At 38.5% G+C, this 25,995-nt stretch overlaps 1 protein-coding gene across 10 annotated transcripts in view; it reads right to left on the bottom strand.

Annotated features, from left to right (window-relative positions):
• Nucleotides 1-25,995, bottom strand: part of HMCN1 (hemicentin 1) — a 532,161-nt gene that overhangs the window by 428,852 nt on the left and 77,314 nt on the right. For 9 of the 10 annotated variants that reach the window (XR_013529004.1, XR_013529005.1, XR_013529007.1 and 6 more), the window contains exon 1: nucleotides 10,578-11,238. The exons of the other annotated variant lie outside the window; for it this stretch is intronic. Coding sequence is in view for 5 of the 9 variants with exons in the window: in XM_035280037.3 (XP_035135928.3) it covers nucleotides 10,578-10,845 (268 nt within the window). In the remaining 4 variants the exon portion in view is untranslated. Of the gene's footprint in view, nucleotides 1-10,577; nucleotides 11,239-25,995 lie in introns of those variants that run through there. 10 annotated transcript variants of the gene reach the window in all.

The following is a 25,995-nucleotide window of genomic DNA, read 5'->3' as shown; positions in this document are numbered from 1 at the left end:
TCATACTAACACTGACAGTTGGAAATGCTGAGGAAGGATACCTGGAGACAGACAGGCCACCCAAACAGATCCACACAGAGAGACGTTTACTTTCATAAATTTACCATCATTGACCAAGGACAGGCTCTTGGACTTGCAAATTCAGAAATGTGAACTTGACACTGTCAGAATATTTTAAACAAGAGAGACTGATGTATATGACTACGGTGCCAAAATATGAGTTAACAACGAGGAATATAACTGCCTGGCCAACGTGATGTACGTGCCAGTCTGACTAGAGCCTTCTCTCCCCATAAGGAAAGTGCATGAGGCTAAATTTTCAGGAGGCTGTTTGGTGAGCATTCAATCAGAACAAGGAGTTAATAATATGATCCAAATATGTAATGCCATCATTAGAAAGACTGCTGGTTATTCGAGTATCGAATGAACTAACACCCTGAACTCTAGTTAGAACTTGGCTGTATACTGCTTAAGTCGGTTTCTGTGACTGTTTTTCATTGTCAATTCCCTACACTTTAGGTTGGCACTTTATCTTGAATAAGTTAATGTATGAGGAGCTTACAATTAGCACTTACTGGCCTGGGCATAACATTGTGTCTTAAGCTAACTTTGCATATCTTTTCTCTTCCATTGTATGCTAATTTCAAATTTTAACTTCCAAAAGACAATTATATTTCTCTTTTTAACATTCTTAGGACCATGTCCAGTTCATTGGACACTCTTAATAGCTCAGAAATCTATCCCCTTATCTGGACACCCAAGTCCTCTCAATGTTTCCCGCCAGATTGCTGTGATGGTCTCACATTTCATCTTCCAGCTCTCAGGACTCCCTTGTTCCAATTCATCCAGGAGATAGAGATCTAAACTAAAACCCAGTCATGTCACTCCTCACTTATAATCCTTCCAGCCTTCCGATAGCTTTCAGGATGAAATCCAAACTCTTCCATGTTTGATTAAACTGCTTTTATTCATCCACTTTCTTCAGGTTTCAGTCCAGGACACAACTCTTCCAGAAAATCTTTGCTGACCACCACTGTCTTGATTCAGGATCAGGCGCCCTGCTCTGGGTCTGCACAGCACCCTATGCTTCCTTCTGCTATGAAAGGTAGTACACTATAGTATATTGTACTGCATCTTGCCCTATTTCTCATGGACTTAAATCAAGAGCACCTGGCATACATAGTCCCTGACAAATGGTAAGAAGTCTGTAATCGACAGACTGAATAACCGAATGAATGAATGGATCTAATGACTTATCTTTGACTTTTTAGATTCTCTTGCTCATTTCCCAATTATGAGGCAGTGGCCTACGGCTCAAAGGGACAACACAGCAAAGCATACATGCTTCTCAAAGCACTGAATATGTGGGCATTATTAGAGTAGTTATATACCTGAACTGGTTTAAATCATCCTTTGCCTGCAGATTAACAGTCAAGTCATTTAATAGATTCTTTTTCTATTTTTTATTCTTACCATATAAGTTTTGTATTATTTTCCTTGATAATCGCCTTCCTTCCAGTGCCAATTCAAAATTTATAGACATATAAGGTACAGCAACACCATTTGTTCCATAGTAGTTTTAAAGGACTTTCACATTTAATTTAACCATGATACCATCACTAAGGTAGGAAAAACTGATATCGCATCTTACAGTTGACATAAGCCCATTTTAAAATTTTTCCTATTCTTCACAGTGATGACTCCTCATGGGACTATCAAAAACCATAAAAACCAAGGTTAAGAATCCATGCAGATTTGTGAGAACACCTATAATGGAGATCCTTTGATTGTATAGTGCTCCTTGGAAATTAGTTTAATTGTTCTAATATTCCTTTAGCCAGTCCAGTTAAAACTGGAAGGTAAGCAGACTGCCTTATAGAATGCAGCTGAAACATTCCAGACTGCATTTATATCCCCAACAAAATCACCTGCTTTAGAAACATTCAATCACTACACAAGACTCAATCAGGCATTATCTGGGTCATAATTATCCTTCCATTTCATATTCAAGCTTGGATAGGAGACATATTATCACCAAAAAGGCCTAATTAGCAAATTATTATGTTGTGAATTGTATTCTTCTACTTGTGAATTATAAAGTAAAATCATAGATACAAAAGGCAGTATAAAAATACCCAGAGAAATTATCAGGTTTTGTCTGCAGCATTCATTCATTCATTCAGGAAACATTTATTGAGTGGTCTACTATGTGGCTGTAAGATGAATCAGGTCGTCTTTGTCCAAGGAGCTTAATGTCTAGTCAGGGAGAAAGATGAGTAAGCGGAATTATCGAGAATGGTTATTGTCTCTATGATCAGAGACAAACCATACACAATGCCAAATTCTGATTTATCAGTAAAGTAGAAGGCTGTTCCTTAACTCATCAACAAAGGGGAAAAAACCCTTCATTTTGCAGGAGTCACAGAGGATTCTGTTAAATGGGAAGCATCTCTAACACATTTAAAATATCTGATTTACCAAACTTTTGTCCCTATACTGTAAGAGAAAGGCTTTGTTATACATAGCAAACCACCTCTACATATCCTCAGGAAACATCCAGGGACATAAGACTCAGTCCCTAAAGCTAAAATATTTTATTATTCTGAGAAATAAGAGTTAACCTTGTCCAAAGTCTCTCACTCTTAAATTTTAGTGCATTCTGTTTAGCTGAATTTCTCTTGGACATAACAGACCAATCATTTTGCTCATGAAAATCCTCCTTCCTGTAAAATGTGCTAGAGGCACAGGGAGACTAACAGCTTCTTGGCTCTTTTTCCTATACATATTGAAACAGAAACATTTCAATTTGAAGTTCAATTTGTATAGATGTGCATAGGTTTTCAAGGTCCAAATGTGTAATATATTCCTTGTAAAAATCTTTCTTTCATTATGGTTTCAAATGATCTTGATATTGCTCAGAAAAAAATATTCTTGGAGAACTGTTTTACTAAAAAAAAAAAAAAATCTTGGAGGATTTTCTTAACACTGTATAGGTACAGCCAAACTATACAAAGTCACAGAAGGCTGATGAACTGTATCAAAATTAAACTTTTATATTTAAAGATATATAATGCCGATATTTCTTCCAATGAATCAGGTCCTTGCTACTTTGAACTTCTTTGTAGTTGCTTACTTTTCTCTATATTATAACAATGTAAATCATGGACTTTGATAATAACCTACCAATGCACACTAATTCTATAGATGGAGAAACAGAGGGTCCAGCAAGGTGAAATGATTTGCTGAAGTGACAAGAATAAGGAAAAGAAGTCTTCTGTTCCAAACTGGATGTTCTTTTTACTTTTATTTGTATTCATAAAATATTTGTTGAATCATTTATCAAAACGAGGCTCAATTTTAGCCTCACGAACAAAGCAACCGTTCCAGTAGCTGGACATGGCAATATAATTACAAAGATTTCCAACTCCTCTTTTCCCATCCTCTTTGAATTCTCTCCAAACAGGCTTTGCCTCCCATCTCCTAAAAGAAACTATTCTTATTGAGTCACCAATGACTTCCACATTGCTAAGCTGATTAGCCAATTCTTGATCCTTCTTTGAATTGATCAATTAGTTCTTCCTTGAAACAGTTTCTTAACTTCTAGCATAACATATGCTTCTCCTCCTACCCTGACTTCAGTTTCTTGGTCTGCTTTGCTGAGTCATCCTCGTCTCTCTGACCACTAAACACTGGAGTCCCAGGGCTAGTTCCTCAGACCTCCTCTCTTCTCTATTTATTAGTCCCCCTTAATGGTTTTCATCTAGTCTAACTGTCCTAAATACCATCTATATGTATGTCTTTGGATCCCAAGACATCTCTCCTTGAACCTAAATCTCATATATCCAACTATCTTCTTGTCTCTACTTGAATATCAAAAGGCATCTCAAACTTTAACACCTAAAAATCAAGCCCTTTATCAAACCTGCTTCTTGCTCATTCTTCCCCGTCTCAGTGAAAGGTCATGCTACATTTCTATTCACTTGTCTTACTCTGTTCAGTGTAGCTATGACAGAATGCTTTAGGTGGGTAATTTTTAAAGAAAAATGGTGCATTAGGCTCATGATTCTGGAGGCTGGAAGGTTCAAAATCAGGCAGCTGCATCTGGTGAGGGCTTCATACTACTTCCACTCATAGCGATGATGGAAGTGGGGGGTGCAGAACTGCAAAGAGATCACATGGTAAGAGAGGAAGCAAGAGAGAAAAAACAAGGAAGCCAGACTCTTTTTAACAACTTTTTTTTTTTTGAAATGGAGTCTCGCTCTGTTGCCTAGGCTTGAGCACAATGGCCCAATCTCAACTCACTGCAAGCTCTGCCTCTGGAGTTCAAGCAATCCTCTTGCCTCAGCCTCCCAAGGAGCTGAGACTACTGGCATACACCACCATGCCTGGCTAATTTTTGTATTTTTAGTGGAGACACAGTTTCACCATGTTGGCCAGGCTGCTCTTGAATTCCTAACCTCAAGTGATCCATGTACCTCAGCCTCCCAAAGTGCTGGGATTACAGACATGAGCCATTGGGCTCCCCACACCACCCCGCTTAATCAACTTACTCTTAAAGGAACTAATCCATTCACACAAGACCAAAAACTTGCCCTCAAGGGAAGACATTAACCTGTCCACGAGGGATCTACCTGAACATTTCCTACTAGGCCCTACCTCCCAACACTGACATATTGGGGATCAAGTTTCAACATGAAATTTTTAGCATGGACAAATCACATCCAAACGATAGTATCCTTCAAGCCAAATCCTCTGAACCTATCTTGTCTTCTGTTTTTTTCTAAGACCTCACATCCAGTTCTTCATTAAATCGTTTGTTACAAAATTCAATCATTTCTCAAACCCACAGTCACTAACTTCGTGAAAGATATATCATCATCTTTGTCTGATTTATACAATAGTGTCCTGTCTATTCTCCCTGTTTCTGCCCTTGCTCTGCTTCAAACTATTCTCAAACAACAGAATGATTATGTAGATGCATAAGTCAGATCATGTCACTTCTCTATTCAGAACCCTAAAATGGCAATCCATCTCCCTCAGAGTAAAAGCCAAAGTCACCATGGACTACGAGCCCTTTCCTGAAATGACTCAACCATACTTCTGATTTCACCCTCTGACTTCTTCCTAACAGTCATTGTGTTCCAGACTCTCTGGTCTTTTCACTATTCCCTAAACATGTCCGGATGCTCTTATCATGAGAGTTTTTCATTTATTGTTTCTCCACCTGTAGCACTTTCCATAGATATCCTCAAATCTCCCTCCCTCACCTCCTTCAAGTCTTTGATAAAGTGTGACCTTTTCAACTGAGGACTTCGCTAATGACCACGTTTAAAATTCCAACACTGCCAATCCACCTCAAACTCCCCATCCCTTTTCTCCCTTTTTATTTTCTCCATACCAATTATCATCATAAAAAAAACCCTTGGTAAAATATCACCATTAAAAATACCATAGGTTTTAATTGTTTTCTTTATTGCCTGTGTCACTCCCCACCCCTCCATAAATTCAAGAGCTTTTATCTGCTTTACTCCCTTTTACATGAGGCAAGGTCTGAAACATACAGGTGAATGAATGAATGAATGAGATATCCTGGGAAGAAAGTGAAGACACAATTGTGAAAGAGAAGAGTTTTCTTTCTATAAAGTAACTCATTAAAACACACTGTCCTGTTCTCTCTCCTCCTGTCTCTGGTACCTGCCTTAAAAAGAGGAGGGGAAATAAGAGTGAGCAATAAAAGAAGCTATAGTAAAAAGAGAGATGATCAGCCCTCCTCAAAGTTGTATTTCAAGGAAGAGAGGAATACATTTTGAGTGCTATATAAAAAGCACAGTAAAAATTAATACATAAGAATCAAAACTTTCAATAACAGCATGTTGTACTAGCAAAGACATGGAATCAACCTAGATGCCCATAAACAATGGACTGGACAAAGAAAATGTGGTACAGATACACCATGGAATACTACACAGCTATAAGAAAGAGTGAAATCATGCCCTTTGCAGTGACATGGATACAGCTGGAGGCCATTATCCTAAGCAAATTAAGGCAGGAATAGAAAACCAAATACCATATGTTCTCACTTATAAGTGGGGGCTAAACACTGAGTACACATGGACACAAAGAGGCAAACAGACACTGAAACTTACTTGTTATTAGAGGATAGGAGGAGGATGAGGATTAAAAACCATCAGGTACTACGCTCACTACCTGGATGATGAAATCATTTATACACCAAATCCCAGTGACACGCAATTTACCCACGTAACAAGGCTGCACATGTGGCCCCTGAACATAAAATGAAAGTTGGAAGAAAAAAAAGAAGTTGTATGCTACATAAAGAGAATAATCTCCAGAATAGTTTACTTTCTATTTTTTGAATTATTTTAACTATAATAAGAGCTTTATAAATCTATGTGTTGTAATAAAGAACCTGTGTATTTTTCAAATAATAATAGTAATGTATTGAAGAGGATGTGAAGAAATTGGAACCCTCACACACTGCTAGTGGGAATGTAAAATGGTAGAGAGCTGCTTTGGAAAACAGCTTAGCAGTTTCTCAAACAATTAAACATAGCATTACTGGGCCAGGTGCGGTGGCTCACGCCTGTAATCCCAGTATTTTGGGAGGCCGAGGCAGGTGGATCACGAGGTCAAGAGATCAAGACCATCCCGGTCAACATGGTGAAACCCCATCTCTACTAAAAATACAAAAAATTAGCTGGGCATGGTGGTGTGTGCCTGTAATCCCAGCTACTCAGGAGGCTGAGGCAGGAGAATTGACTGAACCCAGGAGGCAGAGGTTGCAGTGAGCCGAGATTGCACCGTTGCACTCCAGCCTGGGTAACAAGAGCGAAACTCCATCTCAAAAAAAAAAAAAAACAATATACATATATATATATATATATATATATATATATAGAGAGAGAGAGAGAGAGAGAGAGAGAGAGAGCATTACTATGACCCAGCAATTCCACTTCTGGTTATATTCCTAAAAGAAATGAAAACAACTGTCTACACAGAAACTTGTACATGAATATATATATCATTCATAATAATGTTTTAAAAGATGGAAACAACTCAAATATCCCTCATAAACTAACAGATAAACAAAATATGATATATCATACAATGGAATATTATTTGGCCATAAAAAGGGGAATGAAGTACTAATACATGCTACAATGTGATTGAACCTTGAAAAACGTTATGCTAAAGTGAAAGAAGCCAGTCATAAAGTACCTTATAGAATATGATTCTTGTATAAAGTCCAGAAGAGAATAATATATAGAAGCAAAAAAATAGATTAGTTGTTATTTAGGACTGAGGGGAAGATGATTGGGGTATAGGAGACTGATAGCTGAAAGGTACAGGATTGTTTCCAAGGTAATGAAGATGTTCTACAGTGGACTGTGGTGATGTTTGCACCTATCTGTGAGTATACCAAAAAGCATCAAATTATTTAAGTGGATGAACTGTATGGTAAGGGGATTACATCTCATTAAATCCACTAAAAATCAACACATTATATGTGGTTATGAAAGTGGAAAATCCATCTTAACCATAGTTAACACCAAAATCAAAAGGCTGGCTTGCCTTTCCATGACCCCTCATTGCCTCTGGGACCTCCTTCCACTCTAGACACATGTGCTGCTAGTTCAACACAGCGCTTCTTACATGCACATATTCTGAATGGTCTTATCATCTCATTTTCAACTTGTTAGACATCCTCTACATCTATGTGATCCACGTGTTTTAAATTCATTCCACCCGCGCACACACATGCCTTGTCCCAAACTGTAATGCAGGACTCCAAAGCAATCATCTGCAAAGATCCAAAGGTTTATATCAAAAGACATAGAATATATCGCAAAATTTATCCATTATTTCACCTAGCTAAATGTGACAGTAGATGTCAAAGGGTTTATAAGCATTCAAGATTATTAATAAAATCATATTAAATTCCATACGTGATTTCTTTCCGTGTTAGTTGTGTCACCCACCCATAGGAATATATGTTACGAATTATGAAAATAATCATATGTAAAACAGACAGTCATAAACTGTCACAATTAGAAGAAATCTTAGAGACAGTCACATAGAATTCTCTTAATTTATATAGTTAAGGATATTAAGATTAAAAAGTAAATGTACTTTTCTAATGTCACTCACTAAGACAGCCAATCCCCATTTAAAGCCCTTCCTGTCATTCCAAGATGCTCATGCCTGTAATCCCAGTACTTTGGAAGGCCAAGGCAGGAGGATCACTTGAGGCCAGGAGTTCAAGACCAACCTGGGCAATGTAGTGGAACCCGTTTCACGAAAAAAATAAATAAAATTAGTCAGGTGTGGTGGCGTGTGCCTGTAGTTCCAGCTACTCCAGAGGCTGAGGTGAGAGGACTCCATGAGACTAGAAGTTTGAGGCTGCAGTGAGCCATGACAGTGATAGTGCCACTGCACTCCAGCCTGAGTGACAAAGTGAGACCCTATCTCAAAAAAAAGAAAACTACAAAAAAAAAAACCGCCAAAAACTCTTAATGATTATACACACACACACCCACAGAGGAAAAATATCACACAAAGTACTACAATCTAGCAAAGTGAATACTAAGGTTAACAGTACGTTTTAACTTTAATTTCGCTCTTTATCTTCAAAAATATTTTAAATAGCCTTAGATAACAAACATTTGGCGACTTCTCTCTACTTTGAATCACTATGTAAAGAGAATTAATAATTTTGTTGAATTATACACACAATTAAGTTTATGAAACCAATTTAAATTAACCATTTGCTCATATTACTGGATTCAGAAAACCTCTAACTTATTCAGTCATCTGTTATTAGCACGTCAGGTTTCCCCCACTTTAAATCATGATTGCTAAACTACAGGAAAGTCAACTACAGCGAAGTGCAAACTTTCCCATTTGGTAACAAGTGAAAGGCAGGGCACCACAATGCAATTCATCCCAATAAGTTTTCACATCACTTCCAAATAACGGGATGGTCCAGAATCCATTTACAAGTTGAAGCAATTCTTGTGTTCTGTTTACAGCAATATAATCTCATAAGAGTTCTTTGGAGAAAAGCAAATCGTGGTGTTAGAGAAAAACAAAATATTACTTCGTTTTCTAGCTAACCTTAGATTCATCCATATAGAAGAAACATATTTAAAGTATTCCAAAATAACGAACACCTCAAACTGCATCACCACTGGCATCTTGACATTGAATGTACTGATAATCGCAACATGAAGTGTCTTACTCAGACAGTAAGCACAGTAATAATCATTCAATTATTTAATCAAAGATAAATGACATTTCATGTTTAACCAATGTAGACATTACAAACATGTAATTACATATATATAACGTAATGTGTGTGTATGTGTGAGTAAATATATATTACCTATTCCAGAAGAGGACAGATTACTATTTTCATCACTTGAAGAGCATGAAAATGCAAAAGAGTTCTATTTCTCTTTAAATTTTTCCCAGTGCCATTTGTTAATAGTTAAAACCTGCCGCACTGAATACCTAGCAACAATTTGAACTCATATACCTTTGCTAAAGGCATAGGAAAGCATTTGAAATTGCCATTATCACACTCTTATTGTGAAGAGGTTGTGTCAAGGTCTTCTAGTGAAGGGGGAATTTCAAAAGCAGGAAAAACGTGGGAGAACAGTGGGGGAGGACTTTTGAGAAACGACTGCTTTATTTCTTCAAATAGGCAGCAACTTGTGCTAATGAAACTCAGGTGGACATTAGACCGCCAGTCCCAGGGCTCCCCTTGCAAGGCTGCCCTCAGATATGGCGGGGAGGGGGGGGCTCCTATAAGCCTCACAGAGAGGTGCTACTTTAAAGAGAAACTGAAAAAAGTAAATAGGATCATATTACAATGGAGCTGCTGAAACCCATGGCTTTAGGGCAAAAAATTAAGTTGTTTCGCTTCAACTACCTTTAAAAAGCACAGACATTCCGAATTACATGCAATTCTACTGCAGGAGACATCTGTGAAACTATCTAATGATGCCCCGGTGCAAAGATGAATAGATCCAGTTAAGAAATGATCGGTTTCTCTCTTTTCCTGTCTTTAGTTCCACTAGCAGTTAATACTTCCAGGCTTCCCTGTATCTCACAAAACAGGTTTTTTCCCCTCTTAAATGAGAGCTATCCTCAGCGTGTGCTTTCAATCTGGATGTGAGCCCCTAAAGCTTTGCGGCTGTAAATTCGTGTCCAAGTCTGCCTTCGTAATTAAACATGCTTTACTTCTAACATATAAGTGAGTTAAGTGATTTTGATGTCGTTGCTCCAGACTTTTGGTTTTTGTTTTTCGTAACTCTACATTTCCAGGTTTGAGGACCACTCAAGTCCCGTAAACAAGCCATCTCCTCCCGGGCTGAGACTTAAGTAGGTATCAGTGAGCAAACCCAGACGCCAGCAAGCAATTCTTTGTTACAACTATATTCAGCTGCACATTTTTTAAAAAATGGGTTTGAAACTTCCTAACAATTTCACTCACAGCAAAAGCAATAATGTAATCATGAGACATAGCAAAGACAAAGAATAAATAGTTCCCTTACCTGGGTCATGGAAAGGCACCAACGCAAAGTTGAAAAGAGGTCTCTTAGGTCTTTTCAAAGATGTCTCCAAAATTTTGGAAGCCCCTTCAATCACCTGAACTAAATCATCATACATCGAACCAGTCACATCAAACACAAAAGCCAACGTGGAGGCCCCCTCGGGAATTTCCTCCGCGCTGGTCTCTGACTGGGGGCTCGCATCTTGAGCTAGGGAAGAATAAAGAAGAGCCAACAGGAATGCCCTGTGGACCGCTTCCCGGGAAATCATTTTCTACTTTTCCCCCCGAGCGCCTAAGCACTGTGCTCAGTCCCCCTCAACAACAGGCAGAGGGTTTCCTCTCAGAGTAACTCATCAGACTCTTGCAGTCTCTGAACTGGCCAAAAGTTTGGCTCTGAGACTCAGACGGGGCAAGCACCAAACCCAAATCCCTCCAGGGGCTGGGCAGGGCAGGGATGCCGGCAGCTTTTGTCCGGACGCGGCTTCCTCCCGGAACGCTATCTGCCCGCGGGCCCCGGGCAGCCTGTGGCGGAGTGCCGGCGGCGAGCCGGGTCCATGCCCCGGGGGCAGCTTTGAGCCTGCGGCGCCGCGGCCGGAGTTCCGCAGTCCTCGCCGCCGCTGTTGCTCCGCCGGGCCAGCGACTGAGGCTCCCAACTTCCCACTGTTCGCAGCTCACGGGCGGCGAGGGGAAGCCTGGCTCGGCCTCGCCTCCTGATTGGCCGGCTGCCGCCCTCCCAGCTCTGCGCCGGAGGCCCCCTGGAGGGTGACTTTTCCCTCCTCCGACTGTCGGGTCAGTGCAGTACCGGGGAAGCGCCTACGGTGTCCGCTCGGTTCCCACCCGCACCGTCCCTAACCTGCAAAACCCCAGTGTAAACAATGGCTTTCAAGACTCTGTGGCAAAGACCCAAACCGAGGGGCACCACACCAGCACAAAGGGAATTCTGTTTTTCTATTGCGTACGACGCTGCTTCAGACACCTCGCTCCTAACTCTCCTCAGAGGTCGGGACGCCCCAGCCCACCCCTCAGCCCAGCCAGGAGGGGGAGCTGGAAATTTCTCTCAGCTGGGCTGCAGCCACGCTATGGCGCTTGGATCTCCTCAGAGACCGTGGGCTGCGGGGAAGGGGGGACGAGAACGCTGCAGGGGCAGGACGCCCAGGAAGAGGAAAGGGGCTGCTGAGAGAAATGAGAGACAAGAACCGGGAGTCACTAACTGTCCGCGGGGGGGGAATGTGAATACAGGATGGAAGCCCCGTGGAAAGGACAGGGAGGAGGGGCGGGAGGGGTGTGGGGAAAGAATGGGACATTGCATTCCTATTAAAGAGAAAACGGATTTTTGAATCGTATTATCAAGATTCACATTTGCTGAGCAGTTTGAATCCTCTGCGCAGCATAGTAAGGCGGAATAAAATCCCCGTGGCACGCTTCCTCCCCTGGACAGTCATGCCTCAGGTCTCAGCGCAAGAGCCATTAGGAAAGTGCTCCCCTCTATGGCATTTTCTTGCCAGTCAAGAAGGAAACCTTACCCTGGAAGACATGCCAACGTTTTTCCGTGTTGCGTTTGTTCTATACATTACAGTACCAAGGAGCCTAGGCAAAGAAAGCCCACCATGAACTAAGGATTATTTGCTTCATTTTAATAGAAACGCATTTCCTTCCTGGAAAAGGAGCTGTTGTCCAGATCCCAGCATTTAAAGAGGGGCAGACAGGCATCTTGATCCCTGTTTGGATGTATCTTAGACCACCCACCCAACGGGGCTGCAGCCTGAGGAAGAGTCAGCTCCCACCAACCTTTCCTAGTCTACAACTGTCTTCTCTCCCAGCCCCAGCGGCTGTGGAACCCGAGTTTATGATACCTATAAGTCATGTCACTTAAAGGAAGCAGACAAGCCATTTGCGCTGAGTGGGAATATGAGAGGAAAAGGGGAAGGTACTTCCTTTCCAAACAGTATTGAGAGAATGCTATTTGAGTCTCCCATTCCTTTGTTGATTTAAAAAAGGATTTCATTCTAAGTCATAGAGACCTGAGCTATTCCAGGTGCGCAAGGGAGGCCACAAAGCCTAGTGATTAAGAGTTCTGGGTCAGATACCCTGGGTTCAAAGCCCAGCTGTGGTGACCTTCAGAAGGTTACCAAACTTTTTCAGACCTGTATTTACTCAGTTGTAAACAGGAATCATGATAGCACCCACCTAATAAGGATTAAATGATCTCTTAATGTTCCATGTGCAATTGAAAAGAAGGCCGTAAATGTTAATTAGGTCAAGTTGTTTAATAACGTTAAAATCTTCTATGTCCTTAGTGAATTCTGCCTATTCTATCAGCTATTGAGATCTCTGATCGTAATTGTGGATGTGTGTATTTCTTCTTGCAGTTCTGTGAGTTTTAGCTTCATGTATTTGAAGCTCTGTGGTTAGTTACATAAGCATTTAGGGTTACTATGTCCTCTTGATGATTTGGCGCCTTTATCATTATGAAGTTGCTTTCATTGTCCCTGGAAGTATTCTTTATTCCAAAATATAATTTGTCTGATATTAACATAGCCACTGAAACTCTTTTGATTAGTGTTGCATGGTGTATTATTTTCTATCCTTTCACTTTTAACTTATTTTTTTCTTCATAAAGTGTATTTTAGGTAGTTACCCTAAAATTGGGTCTTGCTTTTTCATCCAGTTTAATGTCTGTGCTTTTAGTTTGTGTGCTTAGACCTTTTACACTCCATGTGATTATGGATATGGTTGAGTTTAAATCTGCCATCATGCTATTTGTCACATCTATTCTTTGCCTTCCTTTTGAATGTTTTTTATGATTCCTTTTATCTCCATTGCTAGCTTATTGGCCCAAAGTCTTTATTTTAGTGGTTGCTTTACAGTTCATAGTATGCATCTTTAATTTACCAGCCTTGCTTCATGTAGTGTTATACCACTTCATGTGTAAGAAGCTTAGCCTAATATATGTTCATTTCTCCCCTCCTGACTTTTTACTATTTTTATCATCTATTTTTATTATACGTTACTATATTTTAAATACCACATTACACTGAATTTTTTTTGCATAAGGAGTCAGTTATCTTTCAAAGAGCTCTAAATAAAAAATAAGTAGCATATTTACCCAGGTAGTTATCATTTTTGGTGCTGTTCATTTCTTTCTGTAAATCCAGATTTCCATCTGGTATTATTTTCCTTCTCCCTAAGATACTTTCTTTAATAATTCCAGTAATGCAGTTCTACTAAAGACAAATTCTTTCACTTTTGTATGTTTGAAAAAGTTTTTATTTCACTTTTATCAAAGATTTTTTTTCTGAGTAAAGAATTCTAGGTAGACAAGTTTTTGTTTTTCTTTCAGTACTTTCATTTGTTTTGTTGCTTGTATTGTTTCCATTAAAAACAAAATTTCTATCATATTTGTACTTACTTGATCTATATAAACCATGTCTCTTTTCTCTTGATGTTTTTAAGAGTTTCCTTATTATTACTGTTTTTGAGCAATTTGATTATGATGTGCATTGATGTGGCTCCCCTCATATTTCTTGTACTTTTTCCATCTGTTTTCATCAAATTTGGACATTTGGGGTCATTATTTTTTCTGTCTTCAACCTCCTATCCTTTAGGGGCCCCAATTACACATATATGAAGCTACTTAAAGTTCTTCCACAGTGCACTGATGCTGTGTTCATTTAGAGCACATTATTTTCTTTTATCACTATGTTTCATATTTCATAGTTTCCATAACTATTTCTTCATTAACCTTTACTTCTTCACTATCTAATCTGCCAGTTGCCTCATCCAATGTATTTTTCTTCTCAGACATTATAGTTTTCAACTCTAAAAGTTTAATTTGGACCTTTTTTATGTCTTCCTTTCCTCCCTTTAAGTGTATAAATGGATAGAACATAATTATAATAAACTTTAATGTATACACTTGATCATTTTAATATCTGTTAGTTCCGGGTCAGTTTCAATTGGTCAATACTCCTACTTGTTATGGATTGTATTTTCTTGCATGTTTTCGGGCCTCATAATCCTTGACTACCTAACAGACATTGTGAATTTAACTGTGTTAGGATAACAAGGATATCTTTATATTCCCATCAATATGCTTGGACTTTACTGTGGGACAGAATTAAGTTGCTTAGAAACAGTTTGATCCTTTTAGGGCTTGCATTTAAGATTTGTTAGGTGAAACCAAAGCAGTATTCAGTTTCTAGGGCTAAGTATTTCCACTACTGAGAAAAGACCTTTCCTTATACTCTGCCCAGTACTCTATGAATCGTGGGGTTTTCCAGTCTGAGTAGAGATGGTTTGGAGTGTGACCCCAGGGTACAGGCATGAGGGGCAGAGGTAATGAAGTAAGGAAGAAAGGATAGACGGTGTAAGAGTATCTTATAAAATTGATTGCTTTTAGGTCCTTTGTAGCCTCATTACCATCAAGTGGGTGATAGCACTTAAGAATGTATTTTAAATCCACAGGGCACTATAGTTGAGAAAGAGGCTGACAAAGAAAGGGAACATTTAATACCTAAAAGGCATTTTCACATGCATATGTATATAAGCAGAAATACACTTATATCTTCCATAATCCTCAATGCATCTCTTAAGTCTCATATATTGACAAATGTATGACTTGGGACACAGGAGGGCCTCTCATTCCTTTTCAACAAAGTTTGGTCTCGTATTAAAATGTAGCTCTATAGGGCAGAGTAGTCCCTGGACGGAAATCTTATTTACACTTTAGAATAAATGAAACCCTGAAATCAGATTTTGACAAGGAGTCAGCTGAGGATACCAAGAATATAAATCAAGAGAACATGATTGAGTTAGGAAAAGGGCCCAGCCCAGGATGAGAGCAGGAGGGGTTGGGATAAAAAACAGTGAAGCTCAAGTGAAAGTATTGCTCAGAATTAACAATATGCGAAGTGGTGAAAAAAAAGTGTCCAATAAACTGACCTAATCCAAGGAATTCTTGGGTATTATCCAATTTTACCCCTTACTTGACAAAGTCCATTAAAATGGCATAGTTAATAACCTGAACCCTCTATTGTCTCTGAACCCCAAATTGTACACTCAGTTATTTACTTATTCATTCCTCAAGGAATTTCTGGAATACCTATTATTTTGCCAGAGATTATACTAAGTACTAGAGAGAGAAAAGTCAGTCCCTGCCCTCAAGGAACTTACAGTTTTAAGGGCTGAGCAAACAGCTTAAGAATGTTCTGCAAGATTAAACCTAGCATTCTAAGGAAGCAAACAGGGCAGGCACCTTTCTCAGGAAAGGCAAATCAGGGAAGGTGTCCCAGAAAGTATGGCATCTCAAGTAAGTATAGAATATGTAGAAACTTACCAGGCCTCAGTTGGGGTTAAGGGTGAAGGGACATGACCATTTACAGAACTGCAGGTAAGGTTCACGTGGGGAGAAAGTACAAAAGGGAGCCAAGCATAAAGCGGCCTTGAGACCAGTTATAAAGGCTTAGATTACATTCTAAAGACTCGAAAGGACTTTAAGATGAGGGGTAAAAAGAGTGACACTTTAAAAAACCACTGGATGTATGAGAGATGGAATAAGAGAAATAAATTGAAAGACAAAAAAACAAAGAGAGTAGAGGCTAGGCGCAGTGGCTCACGCCTGTAATCCCAGCACTTTGGGAGGCCGAGGCGGGTGGATCACAAGGTCAAGAGATTAAGACCATCCTGGTCAACATGGTGAAACCCCGTCTCTACTAAAAATACAAAAAATTAGCTGGGCACGGTGGCACATGCCTGTAATCCCAGCTACTCGGGAGGCTGAGACAGGAGAATTGCCTGAACCCAGGAGGCAGAGGTTGCGGTGAGCGGAGACTGCGCCATTGCACTCCAGCCTGGGTAACAAGAGCGAAACTCCGTCTCAAAAAAAAAAAAAAGAAAGAAAGAAAGAAAGAAAAAGGAAAACAAAAAGAGTAGGTTGCAATAATAATATTGATGACATTCTTCATGTAAGGAAACTGAGACTTGGAGAGTTAAGCCATTTGCCTAAATTCTATGGTAGGGAGCAGTAGAGCCAAGACTTGAACCCAAGAAATCTCACTCCAGAGCCTCTGCTGTTCACTACTTTGGAAGGCTGCCTTCTGGCCATAAGTACAAGGAAGTGAACTAAAATAATAGTAATGGATAATGCAGGGAGTGATATGAATTCAAGATCAACATGATTTGGTAATTTTCGGTTGCTTTTTATGAAAAGATCTGCATAGGTAGCTCCAAAGAAGCACAAACCAAAAATATCCTTTAAAGGCTATGAGGATGGAGACAAGGAGAAAAGAGAAAAGTAAAAGACGTTTTCAGTTAATCAGAAAGTGGTATCTATCCTTTATCTTAGAAGTCCTAGGAGGAAGGGGATGAAAGTAGAGAAGGGAGTTGCTGCTTCCAGCATTTACATATACACAATGGTGGACTTTGCAGCAACATGTAGCAGATTATGGAACCTTTCTAGTTTCAGGATGATAATCACCAAATTATTCTCAAAAGTCTCCTTACATAGATTCTCACCATTAATGTTATATTGGATGGTGGGGACGGGGGAATGAGGCAAAGGAAAAGGTAACATTGTCTTTTAAGCAGTCCAGCACATTTCCAATAATGTCACTGATAAAATCCTGTCTTCAATTCCGTTTTCTCCCTTGAAAATCTGCTACCTGCTATGGAGAAGGTAGGACTGTGCTTACTGTTTAAGTATTTTAAGTGATCCCTTACTCGGAAGCATTTATCACACTGGGCCTGACAAAGCCTGGTTCAGAGGAGCTTTGAATTAATAGGGGTTGTGAAGATGACTGCTATGAAGCAGTATGCAAAAACACTGCTTTGTGGCAAACTGCCTCCTGCAGATCACTAAATGGCTTGATGTTATTCTCAATGATCCTTCCCAAAATGTCTTGTTGGCTACGTAATGAGGCCCACGGTTATTTTATGTTTACTTTAGTACATTTCCACAGGGCAAGTAACATGCTATTACCATGAAATTTAAAGTACAGTACTTTTGCACCAATCATAGTGGTTATACTTGGCAATGCTAGGACACTTAAAAAAAAAGAAGGATTTATTCTTCTCTTGTCTCCTTTAAGAAGGCAATAAAAGGACAGAAAGCCATCATGTTATAACTGGAAAACTAATCACACAGAATATTCTCTTATACTAATCAAGTTTAAGTCTGGAATTAGCTTATATAAAACAGATGTTTACATTCTTATTCTTCTTTGGTACTAAAGAGAAAAAAAGCACAGAATAACCCTCATGGCATACTTGGGGGAATATAATACTCAGCTTCTACATTTTTTAATGAAGCCAGGAAGCCTTTGGTCAGCAAGGGGAACAAGCAGAAGAGGGAAAAGCACCGAGGGCCTAGTCTTTTACTTCATATATAGGCAACATTCCCATCATAGAACAGGAAGTACACTGCCTTAGAAGAGAAAACTGGCTCGCAACACATGCAGGAGGACATAGAAAACATGGGTCTGGCCGCTTGTCCAAAAGGAGCCACCTTTTAGGCTCACCTGGGGCCCTAGTTTTCTAAGACTTGTGATTCTGGTTTGTTTATCAACTGTGGTCTTCTCTACAAGGACCTCAGCTCTCCATCCCAGCACACATACCCCAAAATAAAGATCAAGACCTTCAGGCTCTCCTCATACTACTTGAGGAAATGTCTTGTAAAGTCTAATGAATACTTAAGGAGAAATAAAGACTCGAACCAATAATATCTCTGCTTCATTTTCTGAAAAAAAGAGAAGAAATTAAAACTTACTCCCAATGACCCACCTCAAGATGTCCTCTCAAACGTACCCCCTCCTCTCACAGGGCCCAAGCAACTTTGACACCCAGTCTCTTCTGTTCCTTTACCCCAATTCAGAAGCTGGAAAAAAATGTAAAAATCATTTTTCTACTCCAGGACCTTACACAGAGAGAAAACCGAGGCCCAGAGAATGATTTGTCCAAGATCTCACAAAAAAAATTTGAGACCATGAAGAAGTATATTTTGAGCTTGTGATGATCACTCTTGCCCTTACCAGATGTCATAGCTAATATTTATTGAGTGCTTATTATGTCCCAGCCACTATTTTAAGTTATATGTGTATATATATATATATTTGATACAGAGTCTCATTCTGTCGCCCAGCCTGGAGTGCAGTGGCGTGATGTCTGCTCCCTGTACCCTCCACCTCCCGGGTTCAAGTGATTCTCCTGCATCAGCCTACTAAGTAGGTGGGAGTACAGGCATGTGCCACTATGCCCAGCTAATTTTAGTATTTTTAGTAGAAATGGGGTTTCACCATGTTGGCCAGGCAAGTCTCAAACTCCTGACCTCGCATAATCCGCCCACCTCAGCCTCCAGAAGTGCTAGAATTATAGGCATGAGCCACTGCACCCAGCCTTAAGCGCTTTCTATGTATTATCGCACTCTCACCTTTCATTCTCATTCCAAAACTATAAGATAGTTAACAGAATGATACCCATTTCACAGAAGAGAAAATTAAAGATGAAATTAACACAAAGAGGTTGGATCATCTGTACATGTTCTCACAGCTCATTCCTTTCCCCTTTAGTTTTATTCTCCTCCCTTTTCCTTTAGTCTGTTTTCTTTGACTTTACAGTAAAATCGAAAATTTTTAAGGTTTGAAATATACAATTATTTTATAATATATTGCAAAGTTTCATCATTAATATGATATATACATTACAATTATATGGATCTTTTCAGAAAAAACAGAGTTTTGGTTTCTTTTGCTTTGTGAATTATCCAGGAAGCATTCTTTGTTATTGAATGAGTTTTTCCTGCTCATGAGTATTTTTCTGAGCTTTCTCTCTTATTTACAAATTCAAAGTAATTTCATATTTTTCCCCAATGCCATAAACTCCTTGAAAATAAGGTCTGTGTTTTATTCATTTATATGAACACATAATATTTTATTCATTTTTACACACTATGTAAAATTTACATTTACACACTATTTTACACAGGAGGGATTCAATAATGTTTCTTTGATGAGTTGCCGAATTCATTATGATTAATAACAACCATAATAATAACTGCCATCTGAGTACTCTAAGCATATTATACATACATGCGCACGCGCGCGCACGCACACACACACACACACACACACACACACACATATATGTTTTCAGAGGTAGGGTCTTGCTATATTTCCCAGGCTGGTCTCAAACTCCTTGACTCAAGCAATCCTTCCACCTCAGCCCCAACTCCCCCTACCCCCTGTAGCTAGGCATGTGTCCCCATGCATGACAACTTGAAGCATATTCTTAACACATGGGTGAACACACGAATACATTTAATATCCACGACAACCTTGTAAATATTTCTACAACCATCTCAAAGATGAGCAAACTAAACTCAGAATGACAAGCAATTTATCCAAGATCACTTCCATGGCCTGTAGTACAGCCAGGAGTAAAACTCAGGTCACGCAGGACTCTAACACACTCCACTGCCCTCATGCAAAATAATTTTATTATTAGCCTAAGCATGATATTCCTAGAAAAATAAATGTTCTGTGGAGAAAGCCAACCATTCTAAGTTCAAAATCATCGTTTAAATCATCTTGTTTAGATGAAACATCATTACTTACTTCCAGATAGGTAATGAAAGAAGTGGGGACAATTTAGCAGAATGTAGTTTTGAAAATACAGTAAAAGCTTTTTTATAAAAAGATGAAAAGAATAGTATGAAGTTGGGAATATCTAGCCATTTATCTGTTTATGAAAAGGAAACATCCATTAGTGCTTATGACCAGTTTCCGTTAACATAAGGAGCTTGAAAAGGGGGCAGATCAATATTCTAGTATGGATTTACTTGATGTTGAAGAATATGAAAAGCTATTAGAGAACAGGTTGGGTAGTAGATATAATCTATTCTTTTTTTCCTCCTTTTTTAGATCTCCTATTAGAGAACAGGTTGGGTAGTAGATATAATCTATTCTTTTTTCCTCCTTTTTTAGATCTCCTTCTCATATCTTCAAGATAGGGATTTTCCTAGGCAAAGTCTTTAATTGTAAGTGGTAAAATTCCAGAATTGAGAGAGGAAAATAGAGTTTTGAAAATCAGAAAAACACTTACTATTCTAGACAACTAGGAATCTGTCCTAATTTTAAGGAACAGTCACTAATTTCTCTTCTTATCTTACATTCCAGCAATCAGTAGCTCTCTATATCACAGTATTTTCCCTTATATTTCTTCCAACTAAATTTAAGCCTCTTTCTTCTTGTTCTGTTTCCAGAAAAACTAGAGCTGGTCACAATCTTGCACATACTTTTTCCCATACCAATTAATGAAAGAAGAAAAGCGTTGGCTTTGATAATAATAAACGGTGTCCAAGTTTTCTGCCTTTACTTAAAAAAATAGGTCAGTCCATTTAAATCATACTAATCAAAAGGTAGTAAATAATTCCAGGTTGCTCTGGAGAAATAGTAGAATATATCATAAACACCAGTCTTCTTTCTTTCTTTTTATTTTCAGCCTACACTAAGTTAAAAATATTTTTTGTATTTTTTTAAGTAACAAGTCCCCAGGAGGCTGGAGTGATCCTTTGGTGGATGGAGTAGAACTGAAGACATGAGCATGAACTCATGTTTGACTTAATACAGACTAACCTGAGTATATAGTAATACTTACATATGTTAGTATGCACATGTATATTCTTGCTGTCAGCTGAGGTAGCCTAAAAGTAATGACACCTCAATAGCAATAAGCACAATTAGTGCCCAAATAGTGATTTTTTTTCTTTTTACCAGCTTGACTTCAAAATGTATCAAATATTGATTTCTAATGCCAATTTTCCATAAAAGAAACCAGGATTCCTCCGAGAAATGGTAGATTCTAAGGCTGGGACAGGGAATCTATAAGATAAGCATTTAGAGTGGCCAGAAATGAAGGAAATGCAAAAAATAAAAATGAAAAGCATGGGCACACACAATGGGATATGTTAAAGAGATACAGGTGCCAGTAAAAGAATGCCCAGTGAACAAAGCTGTAACAATGTAAGCAACAAAATAATATTAAAACTCAAAATATAAAATAAATATCCTGAGTCTATAAGGATGTAAGTAAATAATTGAATAAATAAGGGAATATAGATGAATCTCCCATGCAGAAGAATTCCAAATAGTATATATGATACTCCCTCCTCAGCAAGATAGAGGATGAATACCTAGGTATTCAAATATACCTGGGTACTTTTGAAATATACCCAGGTAGAAAATAACTTTACCGAGGAGAAGCCTGTCAAACACTACCTCCACCAGATGATCAAGTTTAATATCAGCAGTGATGTCATGTCAATAGCATGTACCCTTGATATGATGTGAGGAGAACAGCATCTATGGTCTTCCTTTCAAGAATCCTCCCAAGATTTGTCATAATCTAGAGAAGTCTGCTGTGTAATGTATCCTGGATAGAATATCGGAACAGAAAATGTATGGCTGAGGAAATATGAATAAAGTATGGAGTTTAGTTGATAATAATGTTTAATACTGGTTCACTCATAACAAATGCACCATACCAATATAAAATGTTAGCCATACAGGAAACTAGGTGTAGCATATATAGGAAGTCTTTGTTCCATCTTCCCAGCTTTTCAATAAACCTAAAACTATTGTAAAAGTTCATGTACAAATTAAACAAAAAAGTTGTAAAAAGTAGCCACCAAATCATTTTTAAGGATGCATGAACATAATCACATCAAGAAAAGCAAATGATTAGTCATTTGTCATCTATAAAATGAAGTTAATTAAATAATCCATCAAAATTTATGTCCACCTCAATAACAAACAGAGAGAGGCTCTCTGAAGGAAAATAATATTTATTTCAGAATAGGACATTGGAATAGGAATATGCCTGTCATAATAAACTATGTGTATTCAGGGAGGTAAAGGGAGACAAAAGTTTTTAAAGGAAAAATCAAGAGAATTACATAATTTTTGAGGTAATTATTCTTGGCTGCAAGGATCAATAAATAACTAGGGTAGCACCAGTCCAAGACTTACTGGGCAGATGTCCTCAAAGAAGAATTTTTTGTTTGTGTTAAGTTTGTGATGGCCCTTATACAAGATTGAACTTCTTGGAGTCTTTTTTTTTTTTTTTTTTGAGACGGAGTTTTGCTCTTGTTACCCAGGCTGGAGTGCAATGACGCGATCTCGGCTCACCGCAACCTCCGCCTCCTGGGTTCAGGCAATTCTCCTGCCTCAGCCTCCTGAGTAGCTGGGATTACAGGCACGTGCCACCATACCCAGCTAATTTTTTGTATTTTTAGTAGAGACGGGGTTTCACCACGTTGACCAGGATGGTCTCCATCTCTTGACCTCTTGATCCACCCGCCTCGGCCCCCCAAAGTGCTGGGCTTACGGGCATGAGCCACCGCGCCCAGCCTGGAGTCTTTTGTGATAGTTTTTTTATCTGGCATTTGTGCATGATAACCCTTCTGTCTTTGTCGTGGTTTTTTAAAAACACGAGTGACTCCATTTTGGGAAACTGACAACTTGCACATTTACAAGTGTATTTTACCCTCGGAATAAAGTCTTACACTTAGAAGACAAAACGTCTAAAAGAATTCGGTCAGTCCTATTGAAGATCCAACTAAAGGCACTGTAGAGCATAAATAAGCATTGGAAATGTGCCCTACGACAATAATGCTGTTGCTGCTTATGGCCATTGGCAAATTATAGCCATTAAGTCAAAGCTTGGAAAATATAGCATTGGATTCTGAAACACCGGGAGTAGAAAAGATTCGGCTATTTTTTTCAAAACCTTATCTATCGATATAATAAATTGCCAATGAGGCTGAAGTCATTAATATGTGGATCACTTAGTTTGACTATATTTGATGACAGAATCCAGTTTAATACTAGCTTGTTGCCTTGCAGCTGTCAGTCAATGCGGAACAAGAGTGTGCCTGCATCGGCATCAACCCAAATATTCCCTGAAAAAAAAAAAACGGCTTAAACAGAACGCCTTACTGATGGTAGATTAGGTTGTTATTTTCTTATGGAACTTGACCTTGTTAACCCAGCCAAGGAAACTTCAGCAGAGCAAAGAAAGTTACACTCTAAATGACTCTGATGGGAACACTTTCCTAAAATTTGATGGGCAAGTTTCAGAAAAATCCTTCCACTCACACTGCAGCTAATCCCAAATCTCCCTGTAGAGGATTTGCAATACTATATTTAAATCTTCTCTGCAAATTTCCTTTGCTGTGACTTGTAGTCTGGCCAAACACCTAAACATCAAGGGTACACAGAAGAAGGTTTCTTTCCACTAGGACTGTAGTTTTTGCCTTAAGGTGGAGTTTCTAAAAACAAATATATAATGAACTATTGGAAACATAAGACTCATTCAGTCATCCCCAGAGGGCATTCTCTCATGTTAAATATTTAGCTGTGTGGTGAAACAGAGCATAGATTTAGAAATGCATTTAACAGATGTTGAAACAAAAATTGGGCATAATGCCAACTAATTAATTCAAACTACCAATGTTGTTGCTATCATTTATGGCAGTGAAATAATAACTGCATACCAAAATTGAGAAAATAAGATACAGATACCAAGCAGACACATATTCACTCACAATTTGTATTGTATCTCTCCTTTTAATTCAGCCTTTAAAAAATCAGTTTGAGTCTTTCTGGCATTAGTTCTGTCAAGTGGCTCATTTAATTCAACTAGCACTTGATAAATAATATTTTCATTTTCCTAATCTTACTTTTCATAAATCCAGTCTAGCCAAATAGCTTTACCAATATTAAGTAAGGCTTGGAACTCTCCAATGGAAAGTTCAGCAATAGCATTCATCTTTTACTAATGCAAGCTATGGTGATTACATTCATTGATTTAAAGTTAGCCTAAAATTGCTAGAAAGACCAGAAAGTGTTTTCCAAAAGTGCTGTGTGAAACATTCAAAGAAGACATGCACAGAAATGACTGCATTCTAAATGAGAGGGGGAGTGTAAGAAGTTTTCATCCTACCCTTCACCTCCACCCTAAACCCATACACACATCTCTATTTGATCAGCATTTATTTACTCATAAGTTATTCAATGAACAGTCACTGAAAACTTTCTGTGTGCTGGAGAATAGAGAAATACCATAAAGAGATGGTAACCCTCCAGCTGAATTATAATCAGCAAATGTCTAGCATTTTCCTAGCAATGAAAATAAATAAGCTTAATTTTTATCAGAGATGTTGGAATTCTAATACTCAACATCATGCTTTATCTTTGCTTCTACTATGTTCCTGCTCATGTTTGCCAGGAACAAAAATACTTTAGAGCCTAAGATTTCTACCAAATAGCTGTTTTATACTTAAGGGTTTAAAATCAGGAGGGGTATTAGGAGAGTGTGAAAACTAATATTGCCCTCTGCTGGCAGATTCATCAAGTAAAAAGCACTGTGTTTTGCTGTTTGTTCCTTATTCCTCGTTCTTTTGTGGTGCATTTTGACATTAAGAGCTTAGAGTTTGCTTCTTGCAAGTAATATTTGGAATCTCTTATGAAACAGAGTCCAAAATGTCTAGGCAATGGAGATAAATATCTCATTAGCCCCAACCAAAATAAATACTTTAAAAAATAGAACTTCCCACACGATGTGAAGGCATTGTCTCACAGCACAGCAGCTTAAAACTCAAGGATATATATCTTACTGAATCTGAATCTAATTCTCCAAGACTCTCCAGGTTTCTACAAACTAGATAGCTCTGAAATTTAAGTAATCCTTATCAGAGCATATAATAGATAATTACGCCCCTCTCTATCATTGAGGTAAATGAATTCATTGCAGTTAAAATCTCAAATGTGGCATGAAATCTGGGGACATGACTATCTCAGGATATCTGATAAACTCTCAGTTTAAGAGGCTTTATGAATGAAGCTTCTTGTTAATCAAAAAGATTTGAATCATGTTTAGGAGTTGCTTCTATCATTATTTGATGAGTTTTTCTTTGCTGGTAAATATAGATGGATAGAAGCTTTGATCTTGAGCTCCGTGAGAGTGAGTACTCTCTTATTCTTTATATATCTACTGTTCAGCAGTGACTTGTATATAATACATATTTAAGGAAGGCTTATTGAATGGATAATTAAGTGGTCTATTCCATTCGCCATGCTTGATTAGATTAAGCCTATTTCCCAATAAAATGCCTAGGGTAGAATGCAGTATGGCATGGTAGGAAGAATGTATGCTTTTGAGTTGGACAGACAGGTTTGAATCCTAGCTTTGATACCCAGGTGTGTGACAGGAAAGCCACCTAATTTCTCTGAGCTGCAGCTTTCTTCTTGTGTTGTTGTGCAAATTATGTAAGATAAACTATGTAAAGTAGTTGAGAACGTGCCTGGCACATGAATACTGAAAAATTTAATTATCTTTCCTAAGATACATTGCTAATTTCTTTCTTTTCA

The sequence above is a fragment of the Callithrix jacchus genome, chromosome 18 (genome assembly GCF_049354715.1).
Source record: "Callithrix jacchus isolate 240 chromosome 18, calJac240_pri, whole genome shotgun sequence".
In the NCBI taxonomy this organism is placed as follows: domain Eukaryota; kingdom Metazoa; phylum Chordata; class Mammalia; order Primates; family Cebidae; genus Callithrix; species Callithrix jacchus.
The sequence above is the reverse complement of the archived record's forward strand: the minus strand, read 5'-3'. Positions and strand labels throughout refer to the sequence as shown.